Genomic DNA, 17,667 nt, shown 5'->3' on the forward strand with positions numbered 1-17,667 from the left:
TTATCAATAAACCATTTTGTTATAGGTTAGAATATTGTGAAAATGCCAGTCAAAGGTGACTTGTTGAGACATATTTAGTTTTGTCTGAAATATAGTCCAAAACCCATAGATAATTAGTTTATGATCATGTATGTCAAAGAGAACATCACATCCTCACATTTGAGGTGGAACCAGGAAATGTTAGAAATGGAATTTTGCTGTTATTTTTGCATTATTGCGTACTGTTCAATATTTGGTACGTTTATATGGATTTGTGCTGGCTGCTGCTGTGAAAAAAAATCAACAGATAAAGAACACTCAGTAATACTAATAATATAAAACATGGCAGTATATTTCACCATGTTCAGCTTTGACGCTTGAGAGAACTAATAGACTATTTTGTACATAGCATACAACAACATGAATCAGTTTCAACATCCTATTTATGAGTAGGTGTCATCGATTTAAGGAAATTGCATGAAGTATCGAGTTGATAAAACTCTGTTGAATGTATTTTTTTAGATATTAAACTGGGCCCATATTCATGGGCCCACAAACAGAACAGTATGTCTTCCTGATCAGCTCCATTGCTTACTGTGGTGTACCATTGTATTTGTACTGTACTATGCTGCTGTGACACGCGCTGCAGTAAGATATTTGTCATACCACCGTTTGCCAGCTGTGCTTTGCTTTGTCGCTAACTAACCTGCGGCTCGATGTTACCTGTTGAGGCTCGGGGCCACACACGTCATCAAAGTTAACGCCCAGCGGCACAAATAATAACCGACGGCAGAGCGGACCAATCATGTCGAGCTCGGTCACAGGTGTCATCTGCTGTTGACCAATAGGAGCGAGCGAGGGGCGGCACAAAGGAAACTGACGTTACGTCGCAGCCTCGGTAATGGCAAGTGACAGAGGGCGAGGAAGACGAGGCGAAACTTTTCCAGCTACCGGTTGCCGTTGGATGTTTTTATAACAGCGATAACAGCAGAAGTGCCACATTGTTTTACTCCGACATTAGTATTTGTCTAGCGTCGCAGTTGTTTAGTGAGACTTCACCGTCTTCCGTGTGAGGCTAACTATCACGTTAAAGTCGTGAACGGCGCTCCGTCGGTCGCGAAGTAAGTTAGTTGAAATACACCACAAAGTTTGTTGTACGTAGATACGCAGAAGGAGAGAAGCTATGACCAACCGAGAAGACGAGTATGACTATCTTTTTAAAGGTGAGTAGCTCTTTATCTTCTAGCTAGTTTGCTAAACTTTGACACCAAGCCCATTCACCTGTGAGCAACTGTCACCTGATGCCGACTTGTTCGAGGTGTTGACCCTCGTGCCCGACAACAAGGTGCAGCGCGACATCGGAGACAAAGGCACCTGCTGTTGGCCGCAACTTTGACTGACGACGTATTATTTCGACGTGATGCTACAGTCGTTCGCCCCATTAAAAGGCAGCTTTCAAGTACTCTTATGTGTAAAAGCAGCATCTTTAGTAGAGTCGTCATCTTGCAGGCCGATGATGCTATCGCGTGAGGGGATGCGATGTTGATCAACAAGGGGGTCGTAATTTGTGGCAGGACAACAACTGTGAGCGTCCATCCGTACTTGCTTGGAGAATACATTATTTTTTAATTATGTTTTGTAGCTAAGGACTCCATAATGCACCAGTAGTTTGAACCTACATACAGGTCTTGGCCTTCGTTCGTCCCCCCCAAAAAAAAACTCTTGTCATAACATCTATCATCTGCTTTAATTGTTACACCACCTTAACTTTAATGTTTAACATATCATACGATGGTCCAGCCTCATTTATAGATGTTTTAAACAATTTCCCTAAAGGCAGACACATTATACCACAATACTCTAAAGCTACTGTAACTGTATACTGGGGGTGGAAAGTGATTGTTCCAGTTGAATCTTGTCACAAGCAAAGGGGAAATGAAGTGCTCACAGTCGGTTCAATTATAGAACACCAAACAAGCATGTGTCGTCAAACTGGAAATACCTGCACGAAGAGTGTGTGTGTGGCCGCAGTGTCCCCGACCATAGAGAAGATGAGATTTACTTACTTACTCACTCACTCTCGGATAAAATGACATGACTCTTAGTGACCAAATAGAAAATTTGTCTAAATCATGTGCAGCGACGCAAGGGCACTGATAAGGTATTGGCTGCCTTTTTTTGTATCCGTCTTCTGCGTGAACCAGGAAAGAGCTAACCTTATTGTCATGACTCCTTTGTTCGTACAACCTCCTTTTGTCCCTTGTTGTTTGCTAGATAGCCCCGAGTCAAGTTGGGTGAGTTGTTAGTGAGTCACATAAACCCAACTGATGGAGAGACGTCGGTGCAGATAGTCAAACCCGCTGTCCTGCTGAAGCATACCTGTCTCACTTCACTGCTCATGTTCATTTTAGTGACGTGTGCGAGTCTCATTACTGAGTATTTGTTGTAGGAACCTTTCATACACACTGTTTCAATTCAGTTTTATCTCATGTATAATCTTTTCGGGTTAAAAGCACTGCCCAACTGAGTATATAATGTTAAGGCCATCTGCTTATTTCAGTGGATATACATTTTAAATGTTTTAAATCTCATTGATGTATTTTGATGCCATAAAATCAGCACTGATGAAAAACAGTTATCCCACTTTAATAGAAAGTATATCTTGATGATCGCCAGCCTTAGCCAGCATTATACACCGCTTTAATTTCATATCACTGGAAATGATGTGATGGTTATCACACCGAGCAGGAGATATCAATTAATCTGGTTGAACAGACCGAGATACTGACTCAGATCCTCAGTATAATTTAGTTCCATTCTTTATTTCTACTGTACCTCCGAATTGTCATAGTCTGAGCTCGATCACTGGGTGCAGTTTTGTATAATGTAATAGAGAGGTGTCATAGCTTTTTAGCTGAAGAATGCCCAACCCAACAATAGTGAATGGGCGTGTAATGCAGCCATGATATTACTCGTCTCATGGCAGAGCACCTTGAAATGGTTGCGTAATGATGTGTGTCCTCCACCCAAGATCTTTTGTCTTTGACGATAGACTATAGAGAATGACAATGTTACCTTTTTTATTTTTTTAGGCATGTAGGAGAGCCACACTGGTGCCCCATATTTTGATTAGATTTCTACTTGTGCCTGTTACGCCGTAGTACCACAGACACACTTTGATGCAGTGTTTCCCTTTTAAGCAGTATTGCTTGAATGCAAGTGTAGACACGGTAGTCGGTTTGTTAATGCAATTTCAACATTCCATAACAAGTTCCTTTTTCGTAATGGCAGGGTGGTGTGCTGGCAGTGAGTTGGTGTGGTTGGTTCCTTTTGACACACTGACTCACCTGACAATTGTGGAAGTTAAACACTCACCCTAATAATGCCTGTCTAAGTACATTTTTAAGAGAGGATCCAGTAGAGGAAACGCACCATCAAAGCTTCTGTTTTCATTGTCACCATTACCCACTAGGCATTAAAGGAATAGTTCTACATTGTAGTAATTTACCTCTCTCACCCCATGTCAGTAAAAACCCTTCTGAAGTTTGTATGTAAACCAAAGCGAGGCCTTTTTCCAAGTGTATTCATGATTGATGTTGAATGTAATTGATGTTTATGCTTTGTTTGGTAAGTCAATGGTGGTGCCATAACTAAAGTAATTTGCAGGAAGTGCTTGACATTTGCACAAACTTCAGCAGAGTTTTGGCTCCCGAGTGAGTGCTCAGTTTTAGGCGTTTTAGATTTATTTGAGACAATAAATGCGGAAGGACAACTTAATGTATTCAAATGAATTTAAGCAACCATGTGGTATAATCTATGTCTCGGTTGCCTTGATGATTAACAAAAAACATTCAACGTTATTATAGTCAAATACCGTAATGACTGAAGTACATTTGACAGGTGAAATCTGTAGTGACTCACTGGTTTTACCTGCTCTCAATCTGCAGCTATTTCCTGAAAAGATCAGATGGTACTAATATTTTGTATGCTCAGTGGGCGTGCCATGAGTTTCTGTTGCACCTCGGCTTGGAGCCACACACATGCGTCATTGATGTAACATGCTATCTAATAATACTGAGAATCAAATGTTTAAAAAAATCAACCCATTGGGGTTTAATGACCTATTACAACAGAAGTTTACAATGGATTTTCCTTTATAGCTACAGCCATGAAGTACGCTGATCTGCACAAATGCATTGATGTGTTAGTTTATTCTCCATGTGTGTTTTTTATTCTTGAAACTGAGATTGTTTTAACCCAATCAGTCAAGAGTTAAATAAAGAAAGTGAAAATAAAAAGTCTACAATAAACCCTGTAACTGATGGTGATTGTTCCTTTTCCTCCTGTAGTGGTGCTGATTGGAGATTCAGGTGTAGGGAAGAGTAACCTGCTGTCCCGCTTCACCCGAAATGAGTTCAACTTGGAGAGCAAGAGCACTATCGGGGTGGAGTTTGCCACACGCAGCATCCAGGTAGAGGGCAAGACCGTCAAGGCTCAGATCTGGGACACAGCTGGTCAGGAGCGATACCGAGCTATCACTTCTGCGTGAGTACATGACCGTAATCATTGAAGCCCTTGTGGAAGCTCCATTACACTGTTGTGGTGTCTGTTGTCACAGGCTCACTTCCGCACATATGCAAAGATAATAACCACTTCACACAAGTACATGCTCACTTGAAGAAAATAATGGGCCTTTTAATTAAGTCCAGCGCCCATGCAGACACACAGTGTTTCAAATGAGCATGTTTTTTAATATAGATACATCCTAAGGACAGGAACTTCTAAGTGCCTCTTTTACTTCCTCATGCATTGTGCCATTGTTTTGTTTTATTAACACTCGAATGAGGTTTTTACTGCATTATCAATGTCTAGGGTTGTAGGTTATGGGTTATAAACTTCCAACCTGGAGTCATCCTCCATCCATGAATTCAGTTTTGAATCATCATTTCTCAAATGGTTAGAACGATATATTCTCTGAAGTGATTAATACTACAAAATGCAGTCTTTTGCCTCGGGGCAGGAAGCGTTTCATTAATCACAACTTCCTCCTCGTCTCTCGATCAAGTTCCCGTCCCAACATTTGTCACCCTTTTTTTAGTTGTCTGCCTCAATGGCATAACCGACCCTGAGGCATTGGCATGTGCTGTATAAAGCCCTCCACAGGCATTGAGGAAGCAGATTTTAGGGCCAGTCTTTAATTAAATATAAGTAATGCCAGCCAATGTTCACTTGTCTTATGAGCTTTGTCTGCAGTTTTTTATTGGGGGGTATTTACGCTTTTATTTCTGGTGTTTCTCAGCCTCAAAGCTGGCCGAGCCCATGTGACACCCACGAAGAATCCTGAAATCAACAGGCTGTGACGAGAACAAGTTTTTTTTCTGCTTTAATTTATTTCATGTTCACCTCCTCCTGTGTTGTCCAGCTACTACCGTGGAGCAGTTGGAGCTCTCTTGGTTTATGACATTGCCAAGCACCTGACGTACGAAAATGCCGAGCGCTGGCTGAAGGAGCTGCAGGACCACGCAGACAGCAACATAGTCATCATGCTAGTGGGCAACAAAAGTGATCTACGCCACCTGAGGGCGGTGCCGACAGAAGAGGCCAAGGCCTTGGCAGGTATTGTGTGTGTGTGTGTGTGTGCGTGCGTGTGCGTGCGTGTGCGTGCGCGTGCGTGCGTGCGCGCGCACAGGCAGGTTATTTCCAGTTTAAAGTTGTGATAATGAGCATAGATGGACTGAGCTGGACCCTAACTGCTTTAGTTAGACTCTTCGGTGCTTATAACGTACGTGTGTTGCCAACAGTGATCTGATCAATGCTTCTACTTGTGTCATACATTTCTTTTCAGTTTAGTTAGGACTGTTTTGTGCGCTCATTACCGCTGGGAACACCCATGTTAGAAATGTTTGCACAACGTACAGCTTTTTACATGAATATGTCCTTGGCTTGAATGTGAGTAAATGAAAGCAAGCACAGCCCGAGGTCAACAGTACTTGATTTAGATTAATTAAACTTCCATTTATCTCGGCCCTCTGAGAATTTCAAGGCTTTGTTTCAGAGCAGGTTTGTTTGTTACGGCCAGCCTTGCAGTACAATTTTGTCACCTCTTTGACACTCGCACGCTGTTGTTTTAGATTAGTTAGGCCACGTGGCTACTCTTGACCTTGAGTTTATTGGCTTGGGTCCGAGTCAGTGTTGTACCTGCTTTGACTGGTAAATGACTCTTGGTCGGCCTGTAAGAACGTTCGTCCTGTTGATTCATGTTGGAGTAAAAATACTCTTTTTCGTTGCTGGATGAATTCTGTCGGTGCCCGTCAGTGCATTCAGATTTAACTGATTTGGTTTTCTGCGGCACAAACGTAATTTATGTTGCATAATTTACATAAAGACCATGGTGGTGGACACGTCCATGCAAAGTGTATTGTAATGCCACCTGAGTGATAGGTTCTCAAAGGACACAACATCACAGTGGACCAAACCTGATGTCTCACTTTTGCCACAGTGAAAAAATGAAGAAAAAAAAAGTTGAAAATTATAGTGATGTATGATTTGTGCCAAAACAATATGTCAATCATTTATTTGCTGACTGTCTTCAGAAATGTGACTTGTTTCTTGGTTCCATGTCATATATTGTAGTTATTGGTAAGATCAAGCAAGCATAAAAAACATAGTTTTTGACTGGCTACAGATTAATCATGCATTAGCCTATACAAACGGTGTAATACAGTAGTATAACCTTTTTTTATATAAATTGTATCCCAGCAGACTGTATTATTTGCTAATAAAGGGTTTATATTATATTCTTTATTCGGTCTTTGTGAGTAGCATCATTGCGTTTCATCATGTTGTAAATATACAGCAGGCCAGTCAGCTGTCACACAACCCATTAGAGTTTCTAAGTACAAAGCAGTTCACTGTGAGCGATCAAACAGGAAGCAGTTGAAATGACTATGCTTCTAGGGGGAACCCTGGAGTGAGTGCATAATGCAGAATAAATCAATCCCTGAATCAGTGCAGTGTTAATGCCAGTACAACAACACACCTTAGCGTAGTTCTGAAAGTTGAAAAATAATGTAAGCTTTTCACATTTTGTGCATGTGTGTTTTACAGAGAAGCATGGCTTGTCTTTCCTGGAGACGTCGGCGTTAGACTCCTCTAATGTGGAGCTGGCTTTTCAGACTATTCTTACAGGTGAGTTTCACGTTCTTGCCGTGTGCGTGTGTGCGTGTGTGTGTGTGTGTGTGTGCGTGTGCGTGTGCGTGTGCGTGTGCGCGTGTGTGTGCGCGTGTGTGTGCGCGTGTGTGTGTGTGTGTGTGCGCGTGTGTGTGTGTGTGTGTGTGTGTGTGTGTGTGTGTGTGTGTGTGTGTGTGTGTGTGTGCGCGGTATTGAGTTGGCTGAAAGTGTCACATTTTCATCCAGTCAGTGATGGTTTACATAACAACACTCATCCTCTGCCACTAGATGGCAACAAAATCCATCTTATCAGTTTTCCATGCCCCATCACTGATGGGCAGTCTGTGGTAAGAGCACCACCCGAATATGTTCTACAGACAAATATAATGGTTTGGCACAATGAAGGAGCACTCAGCCAATCAGTCCTTGTGAGAGCTGCGATGATGTTTGATAATCACTGACCAACCACTAATGGTCTTTGTTTGTGGTCACAAATCCCCGTTGACCCACTGGACCAGATGCATCTGTTCAGGACAGAAATTCGGATACTGGTTCACACTCACAGATATCTTTTATCAAGTAAATGTCTGTGAACAGTGTCCCTTGGAGGAATATAGAGGCACTAACAAGTGCATTAAATGTCAGATTTGGTACAATGGAGGGGGAAAAAGCAATTGTTGTGGCTCAGTCAACTCCTGGAGTGCGTAAAGGAGCAGTCCAACAGTGACTGGTGCTTCCACTTCAATTGCTCCAGGGGTCATCAGTCTGCGCCACTTACTGTTTATATCCTGCTTCTGCTCCGCATTGAATTCCCAGTTGCCTCAGCTTGAGTCGTTTGAGTCAGTCTGCCCACACCACTGCTTTATCAGTAATTTCAAATTCATAAAAACTTCAAACCAACAAGCCTCCTCTCAGCTAACGTAGTTAATTAGCTTGTTAAAGGGAGGAGAAGAGAGGAAGTTAGCTGTGCATTAGCGGGCCAGTTAGAACTGAACTTTAGACCCAGTGGAGCAGAGCAGATGTCACGTGCATAGATCTCAGCAGCAGACAGATCGTAGGTCGGAGAGTCCTAGCGGATTATGTAGGCGTAGCAGCTCGTGCTGTGTAGGATCTGTAGTAATGAGTCATGGTTCCTCCACCTGATGTGTCACATCACAGTGAGCAAGGAGTCTTGTTTTTAAACCTTCTTGCTTCATAAGCAGTCCTTATTTCAGGACTTTTTTGTTCCACATCTGGCTGTAGTTTAGAAGCTAAAGCTACAGTATGTAACAGTGGGGCTGGGTGTCGTTGACTAAATGACATTACCAGTACCAATACCAGTACTCTTAAAGAGATACCCATGCCAATAGATTACTTGATTCAAAAGCCATAATGTGAATAGAGGCATTTATTTACTTTCATACTTTCAAACACTTTGAAGTGTTCTCGGCACGCTGAACTTCCAACTACGTCAAATACAAATCGCTCGACTTCACAACGCCACGGACTGTATGGTTGTACAGACAAATGCTTATTTTGATACTACCTGGTACTGGGTTATTTCAGTCGATAAAGGCATCAAGTACTGACACCCAGCGTTACTGTTACAATAAGTCAGAGGGGTGTCTGCACTAGTCCTGCGTCCCTCTCTCAGGTTGATCAATTGACCACCCCAATGGCATCAAAGCTAAAGTTTAGGGAACTGACATTCAGAAATGTATTGAAGAAGCAAACGTTGGTGACAGATAAAATGCCGGCATGTGCCAGGATGAATTGCATTCAAGGTACCGACGGCAAGAGTGTCCCCGCCATATCCTCTCTTTTTAAATCAGCCGCGGACGATCTCTTCTGCATTTCTTCGACTGTATAATCTGGCTTGAATAAATAAGTATATCTGAGTCAGCCAAAACACTGTAAAATGTATCCTCGTCCACAACACCCTTTGCATTCATATTTCGGGATGCCATTTGCAGTTTCCAATGCAAGCGGAAAAAAAGAAAGTTCTTTCTTTTTAAGCGGCAGCTAGAGCATGCCACCCAGAACTAGAAATCCAAGCTAAAATTGTGTTTAGTTCTATCTTGCTAAAATTGTGTTTAGTTCTATCTTGCCTCCAACTCCATCACTGCCATATCAAATGACGGCGCTGGATGCAGGAAGACATATTTTGTCGCTTTCTCTGTCCATATAACACACACAAAGGAGTTTATCGCCCCCAATCGACTATATTGACCATCAACAGTAATTGGACATCCACATAAAAGGTGAAAAGAGAATTTCCTGTGTGTGTGTGTGTGTGTGTGTGTGTGTGTGTGTGTGTGTGTGTGTGTGTGTGTGTGTGTGTGTGTGTGTGTGTGTGTGTGTGTGTGTGTGTGTGTGTGTGTGTGTGTGCAGCTCTTGTCTGCTAAATATGTGACTGTATTGTATTTTCTTACAGAAGCAAGTCCCACAATGTATCATATTTATTTCGGCTTTGCAATTTTTAATTTAAACAGTATCGCACATTGCAGCATTAGGGAATGCCTGAAATGAGACACGGTAGATGACATAACGATGCCAGTTTAGGAAGGAAAGAATCCTTCATTGCTGCCAGGAGTCTGGACAGAACAGTTGTTGTTCAGTTTTTGCCATGCCGTTTGTCCTTATCCCAATATGTCCCACTGTTGGTTGGATTTGTAGGCATCTACACATAACTCATTCCCTTTAACCCTTCTCTCCATCACAGCCATCTACAACATCGTGTCACAGAGGCAGATGTCAGGGCGAAGTGACTCCGACTTCTCACCGGCTTCCAACGTAGTGCCCATCACGGTTGAGCCCACCCAAAACTCAGCCAATAAGGGTGTCTGCTGCCAGAACAACTGAGGCCTTACCACTGACCTCCTCCTTCACCTCCAGGCAATTGGAGAAACAACCAGATAGACAGAACAGAGACAGACAGATGGACAGGGAGAATGGAGAGACAGGTAGAGATTACCATTTCACACAAGGACAGTTGAGTTGTGCCGGGGTTGATTTGTCTTTTGTCTTGTTAAGAGACCGTAATACAGTTTGAAAAGGGGGACCAGTAAAGGAGGGATAGTAAAGGAGTTTAGACGGGGGTTGTGGTGCGGATGTGTGTGGATTAGTATCAATGGAAAGAAAACGGGTGCGATGCAACGTACCAAATGCATTAAGCCGTTGAAAGAGGTACATGATCAGAACTGATTCACAGTCTAATGAAAAATTTAACACATGATGAGGTCGCTTTTGTATCTCATCACGATTTCTGTCTTTCAAAACTGTCCTCCCTTTTGAAAGCTCTATTTTACAAGCCAGTAAATGCTTTATTTCTGTTTTCCCACCGCCAGTCTATAGGGCAATAGAAATCCATATCCAAAAGACTGAACTGCAACCCCTCTGTCGCTGCAGTCATTCCCATTTTCCTTGAATGTATAATATTTAGAAAATAATGTTCCTTTATAATATTTATTGAACACTAGATTAAGGTCTCCTATGGCCAAACAGTTTTGCAATTTAACACTATTTGGTTTTGATTTTTCCACACTGATCGCTTTGCAGTGAAGGGAGCTCTCTTGCTTTTTGATGCCTACAATCGTATGTCTGTTTGAAGAAGCTTGTAAGGGCAACTACCCCTCCCTTTTTTTTTTCTTCCTAAATGCACATGGTGGAATTTGGTCAACGCTGGTTGGTTAATTCAAGTTGTGTTCCACTCAGAGCAATAACATCCCTCTCTACCAGTGACATGTCATTTCTCTTTGATTGCTTTTGTTTGGGAGGCCTTCCTGCTCTGCGCACACTTTGTACTCTACAGATGAGTCATGCTCTTGCAGCTACACCATCTCATTTAGAGTTAACGCTGTGCCAAGCTCGCATCACGAGTGAATGGGTTAACCGCCTCGCAAGCCGGCTGGTCACCCTTGCCCTGAACCTGTGGGAGAGATCAGGGAATTGGTTTGAATGCATGGACAACCCTGTGCTGCTGCAGCTCCTGCTGCCCGCTTGCTGGGATAGATGGATGGATAATGTTTCAGGGGATGAGTTAGTGAGGGCACTCAGCCCTGCCCTGCTACTGTGGTCTCTGATGTACCCGAGATGGCTTGTTTTACTGTAAGTGAAATCCTCCACTGCCTGCTACCTACTCCTCTCTGTCTCTCTCCACACTGTATGTAACTGGAACAGGACTCTGCCTTCTGGGATCTCCCTGAGGTCTGCCCTCGCTCTCACTTGTCTGTATTTCCTGTGGAGGGGGCGGGGGTTGTCTTCGGGAGGCAGGATTGGGTTTGTTGGTATCTAATAGTTTAATAGATCGAGGAAAAGGAGAAAGGATGGTAGGGTTAGGTGGGGCTTAATTAAATCCAAAGGTTACACACACAGATGGTGTTTATCCTGGTTATCTGTTTCCACATCAACACTGACTTCTGTTGACTTCATAGGTCTTAAACTGGGTGGTGTAGGTTTTTTAAACATTTATTCTAATATATGTATATTTGGACTGCATATGTATAAATAAATCTCATTTGTTATAGCCTGCCTCTTCTCATGTCTCTCTAAGATGTTTTTTCTTTAATGAATCTGGTAGAGGCCAGAATGTATTTACTATATCATTCTTAATGTCCACTGTTATTTAATAATCTTTGCTGTAAAATTATAGTCCCTCTGATCACTGGGATTAAAATATGAAGTCATCATCAAAGAATCAATTAAGCCATAACGGCTCCCCTTTCGAGAACAAAAATACAATCGTGTCAATTGGAGATCATTTCATTTTTGTTTTATTAGAAACATTTACAATACATCTTGAATCTTGGAAAAATAACAAAGAACCAGAACTAACATGGCGCAGATACAATAATAATAAAAATGTCCCCAAAAATGTAATTCACAAAAAAAAACATGTGCTATAACAAATAAACCTGCAATATCGCATGCCTTGTAAGGGCACGGCATACTGTAACAGAGTTCAAAGACTTCTTTTTTTCCTTTTTTCTTTTTTTTTCTTTTCCATCCATCAAAGTTGACGGTCAGCCACCGAGGGCCACATTGGCGTCCGTCTTTCACTGTTCACAGAGAAACCAGAAACTAATGCCAGCTGATGCTAGCCCAAAAACTAATGCACTACGACCACTATTAGACCGGTATGAAACACCTCTACTGTGCTGGAACATTTGGAAACGCTACCAAAGACAAACTGTCAGACTGTATTGACCCCCCTTGGAAAAGGTTGCGAGTTTCACCAGCGAGCGCCACTTCAGTCCCCGTCCTTTACGTGTAGCAGAAAATGTGCCGTTGTAGTGTTTTACTTCGTCAAGTTTTTTTTTTTTTGTCCTTATCTTGATCAACTCCTGCACAAACTGAGAACGTCAAGTTAATTCATATGAGGTGCGAAGAGTCTTTCATCACTAACGGATAACTTAGAATACAAAGTCCAACTTTGATGCGGGGACTGAAATGGACTCTTTGTCTGGCTCCAAACTCATGTCAGCTTCCCAAAGAGACTCCCAACTATGAAAATCTACAGAGGAGAAACGGCCCAAGTGCGCCGACGTTAAAGGATAACGCGGGCCCTGGGCCATTCCTCCCGTCTAAGTGACCATACAACATACATGCAAGCTAGTACGGTAATGAACCTGTTTTGTGTATATGTGTGCGTCTAGTTACATAGATCTACTACACAGCGCGCCGTTGTCCTCTCCTAGATGTCTCTGCTCGATTTGCACACTTCGCCTAATCAACACATTAGGGGAAAAGTCTCTCATAAAGGCTTCCTTTAAGCTGATTACACTCCGTCGCTATTGATCACAAACTGTCAGAGTAGTAGATGTAGAAAATGTATGAATGAAAGTGTGTACAAGTTGCGTGTGGCCCCCATTGGCGGGAGGACCACGGCTGCCTCATTCACACCGAGCAGTCGTAACGTGTTTTATAGGTTTGATAAGTAAAAGCAAGTTTAGATTACAGAGGAAATGAGTTATGCGTTTCAGTCAGTAACATGGGTTAGTTGAAGGGGGGGAGGGGACGGAAGGGGTTACAGCAAGCAGCACTGCACAAAGAATGCTGATGCAGGAAAAATATATAATTGAGGCACAAAATTGATGCTCTGTGACTAAAATATCTCCAAATTCTAAAAAATATTATATTATTTTCTGTAATTATTCCATTGTGAATGCACTGGTGTTAAAGTAGTGCACGCCTGAAGTTAAAATTTCAGCTATGGGGAACTCTCCCTCCAGTTACTTCACATGAAGTGCACGGAGTCGAGCGTCCATAACTTTCATAAATAAAACTTCTAAACTTCTTTTCTCATTTGACTTATTAGTAGAAACTGACCTCCCTGTGTTTAGAAATATATTAACTTCTTGTCATTTTAATTAAAAAACAAAATGTCTCGAGGTTACTCATAAATATGTTGCTTCATTTTTTTGTACTTTTCATAAATAACATCCAGATACTGACTTTTTTTCCCCTCTGCTTTCTATGAAATAATAACCCATGTTAGCAAAATAGATTTGAGAAACTGTAATATGTTTTTTTTATTTTTTTTTATTAATTTTAAGTTACTTTCTATAAATGTATGTGGAAGAACTCAAATATAGTCTACGTCGCAAATTCCTTCCAAAAAACAAACAAAAACTTAGAGCTCACTTGTAAATTGACAAAACAATAAGCATAAGGAGTGCATTGAGTCGAGTGGTCTTTTTGTTTGTTTGTTTTTTTACATTCAAATGCATTTCTTTCTCAATGTGGATTTAGACAGGTTGGTACAATTGCTTAAGTGCATCCATTGAAAATAAGGATTTCCTATCACTCCTTAAAAGGGATTCTACATAAATGCATAAAGACCTTTTCATATCAAGAGAAGAAAAACATCAACAGTTTCTACCATTACTATAATAGTAAGCTTAATACAATATTGTAAATAATACTAACAAGAACTTAACGAATCAAATGTCACTGAGTCACCCCATCCCTTTGCTGCTCCACTGAATTAAAATGTGTTTCATACTGGGTGAGTTGGACAAATGAAACTTACACCTTAGTATATTCTTAAGAATCATAATTAAACTTTATGTATCACTTAGTTAAACTACACGGTAAATATATGATTTTAAATTGATGTTCACTTTAAGGTCGTAAAGCTTCTTTATAAACTTCAGGTATCAGGTTGATGAATTCTTTAAGCGATCTTAAACTTTTTTTCTGATAAATCTTACCTACTGTACTATATGTTACTAGCATGCAGTTAAACTTAAGGATACAGTCGACGCTCCTTCAAAGGATTTGACCCTAAAACCACAGTGCTGCTTCGTTCATCATCACACTGTCACCTTGGTTACATCCAACCCATTACCTTTACTCCGAGGGTTTTAGAAATGAGGAATTCAGCCTGAATTTTCACTGGCTTGTCATTGTCAACACGACTACTTCTCAGTCTAGTTTTTTTTCTTTTTTTAAATCACGTGGGCAGTGATCAGATGATTTTTCACCTGATCACATTTAAGTTTCTCTCCCATCAACCAAACCGTGACAATAGAAGAAGAAAAAAAGAAACGACTCAAAAGGACCTATGTAAGTGCCAGGATGTGCTTTAAGCTGATCTCTTTGGGGAGAAGTAAGTCTGTTACCGGCGCCTCTGTAGTATTAAACTAATCTTACAACACTGAAACATGATATGCCTTCATTTTCACAGATATCGATTGCGTAGCCTCTAAGACTTTTGGGTAAACTCTAAACCAAGTGAATTGTTTGTATGCTAAAATAAGTTAACTCAAGTGATAAGTCCTCTCCTCGTGTTTTGTTCTTTGGCTATGTCTGACCTTTTTTTTTCCTTTTAGAAACAATAAATGTAGAAGAAAAAAAAAGTAGGTGCAAAAACAAGTACAAAAATAGAGCCGTGAAACCAGAAACGCATCGCTAGGTAAACGGAAATCCTCTGACGACATGCCGCACGTGACTCGTTTGGAGCTCGACAGAGAGCACCGAGGGTAAAGAAGCAAAGCTCTTCCAGCGATCAACACAAGGACAGTTCATCGCATCGTGCTGTCCGACCCCCTTCTCCCCGCCGCCGCGTTTATTTTGACCGAAGCCTTCGAGACATCAGTCCGTCATGAGCGAAGTCACCGGCTCCAGACCTCGGCGCTCGTGCTCTGGTCCAGTTTGTTTTTTTACTCCAGACAGGTAACTTTTACAGCTCCGTGCCGTTTCCTCTTTAAGTCGCGGAACTTTTTTGCAGTTTCAGCATTTCAGTTTGCCTTGACCCACCCTGTGATCTGATTGATATTCAACGTAATAAAAAATGATAATAATTAAACAATCAAATGAGTTCAGACCCTGATAAACACAATTACTTATCCTGAAATTGTTACTAAGTCATTATATCTCTGTTTTTTTTACACTGGCATGAATCCATAATGAATTTTAAGCAGATATGAGACATAAACGGTATTAATCCTAATAATCAAGGTCAATTGCTGAATAGAATATTATTTAAAGAACTGACGAAGCAGGCTCCTCTGTTTATTGTCCCAGTATAGTCCTATTATTGCTTTTCATCCTAATATACATAGAAACAGATTTATCCATTTGGGGTTATTACACATACTATTCATTCCAGTTTTTATTTGAGATTGGATTTATACATCAGCGGCTTCATAAAGGATATTCATTATTACAGTTTATAGTAGTGTCTGGTTAATTTCTTATCTATATATTTGGATGGAATACTAAGTTAATCAGTTTAAATAATATTTCTTAAAATGTATGGATCTATCTAATATACTATTATAGTCAAAAAGGATGATGGGACGCATATATAAAAGATTTACTCTCCCTAAAACTCAGAGACATTTTGAATTCCATATGCTAAAACATTGACGATGACACCCTCAGCGTGTAAAAATAATCAAAACCGCACTTTAAGCGGGCCTTTGTCTGGATGGTCATAACTGATACACATACTGTATTTACATCGATGTTCAGAGTGCTTTCCTATAAAGTACAATACTCATTAACTTATACAGCGTCTAAACAGGGAGAATCTCCAATAAGCCTTCTCTTCATTAAACCAGTGCAAAACTCAACCAAGTCATCAGCATTGACTAAAAGGACGAGAGGTCTCCCACATTACCACGAGTACTACTTTAGTATTAAGAATAACAAGAACCACCATAATACAAAAAAAATAAAAATGATAGGGAATCCTTATGTGCATGTCTTTCAAATTCTATGAAAAAGTATTTCACCATCAGTGGTCGGTTTGGTATTAATCAAATGTTCTGTAATAAGGTGCTTTACTCTATATTTGAAGTAAAGTGTTTTAAGAGCCTAATTTCCTGAATCCCTCTAATCCCCACCCGAGCAGTTTGATTCACATTCTTTTCTCCAAAAATAAGTATTTTAAAAGGTTGTTGTTTTTTTTGGGGGGGGGGGGGGTGCTATCAAAGGCCAAAGTTGCTACCTTGTATGCCAAAGCTATGGCAATATTGGAATACAAAATATTAAGGCAGAAAACAAAATAAAAAAAATACTAAGTTCAGCAGCAGTGTCACACTGCCTTGAATTTGACATTGAAAGCTTCGGCCAAACCACTGTGCAATTCCTCCATCCATTAAATCATAACTATTCTATATTCCTACATCCGATAGATCTCAGGTTTTTTTTGCAAGTGTGGTGCTTTTCCCCGCAGTCCACACGTAATGTGAGTGGTCTGCTTTATATGTTTTGTTTGTGTTTTTCTTACAAAGTCTTAAAAAAAAAAAAAAAAAAGGAGGGGCCTTTGTGTCCCGGAAGACACATGCTGTAAATGCTAAATATATTTTATAGACAGAAGCCGAGTTGAATTGTCCTCCAAAGAGAGGTTCCCTGGCCCACATGTGACAACAGCTCTGCAGGACTTGTATGATCAATAAAATTGCAAGATCTGCACGGTTTCTTTCTTTCTTCTTTTTTTTGGGAGCATACTTTTCTCTTTCTCCAGCCAAAATGAATCCCCCCCTTCTCCACTCCTATCATTCAACAGCTTTAATCCCTACCCCCATCCGCTCTCCTCTAGCCCTCAGAAATCCCCAGGCTGGGGCTGAGGCAGACGCAGAGGGTGTGTAATTTGATTCAGCATGAGTGCTGGTTAAATGGGGCGTTTCCTCTGCTTTCCTGTCAATTACAATTGTCTGATTTCATTCTGGAAGCTCAAAGCGAGGGGGGGAGGGCTGCCATTGGCTGAAGCCCGGGTGTCCATAGTGAAGAGGGCAGCTGCAGGATGTCCCATACAGTAGTGGGCTGACACGATCTGCACTGGCGCGCTGTCACACAAACAGACGCCCCCCCGTCCAAATTTCAAGGCGGTTATGTTGGGGGAGTGGAGGGGGAGTTAATGCTGCACCCGGTGTGACACAAGATCCAGATCAAGATCAGCGCTTTCTTTTGGAGGTGAGCGCGCAGTTTCATAATTAGGAACGGGTGTGCAGCCAATTTAACGTTGGAAACAGGTAACTGGGGAATCCCCCGATGTCTGGAGATAATTTATTTTCCTCCTAAGCCTCCCCT

General features: G+C 41.2%; 1 protein-coding gene across 1 annotated transcript; it reads left to right on the forward strand.

The window, feature by feature from the left end:
- The first annotated feature begins 927 nt into the window (after window positions 1-927).
- On the forward strand, window positions 928-11,658 carry rab11al (RAB11a, member RAS oncogene family, like). The gene is made up of 5 exons (XM_079226896.1): window positions 928-1,202; window positions 4,329-4,524; window positions 5,402-5,595; window positions 7,087-7,167; window positions 9,851-11,658. The coding sequence occupies exons 1-5, from the start codon at window positions 1,163-1,165 to the stop codon at window positions 9,988-9,990; spliced, it is 651 nt and encodes a 216-aa protein (XP_079083022.1). The 5' UTR covers window positions 928-1,162; the 3' UTR covers window positions 9,991-11,658.
- Window positions 11,659-17,667: the final 6,009 nt, after the last annotated feature.

Source organism: Taurulus bubalis (assembly GCF_910589615.1).
Source record: "Taurulus bubalis genome assembly, chromosome: 12".
Taxonomy (NCBI): domain Eukaryota; kingdom Metazoa; phylum Chordata; class Actinopteri; order Perciformes; family Cottidae; genus Taurulus; species Taurulus bubalis.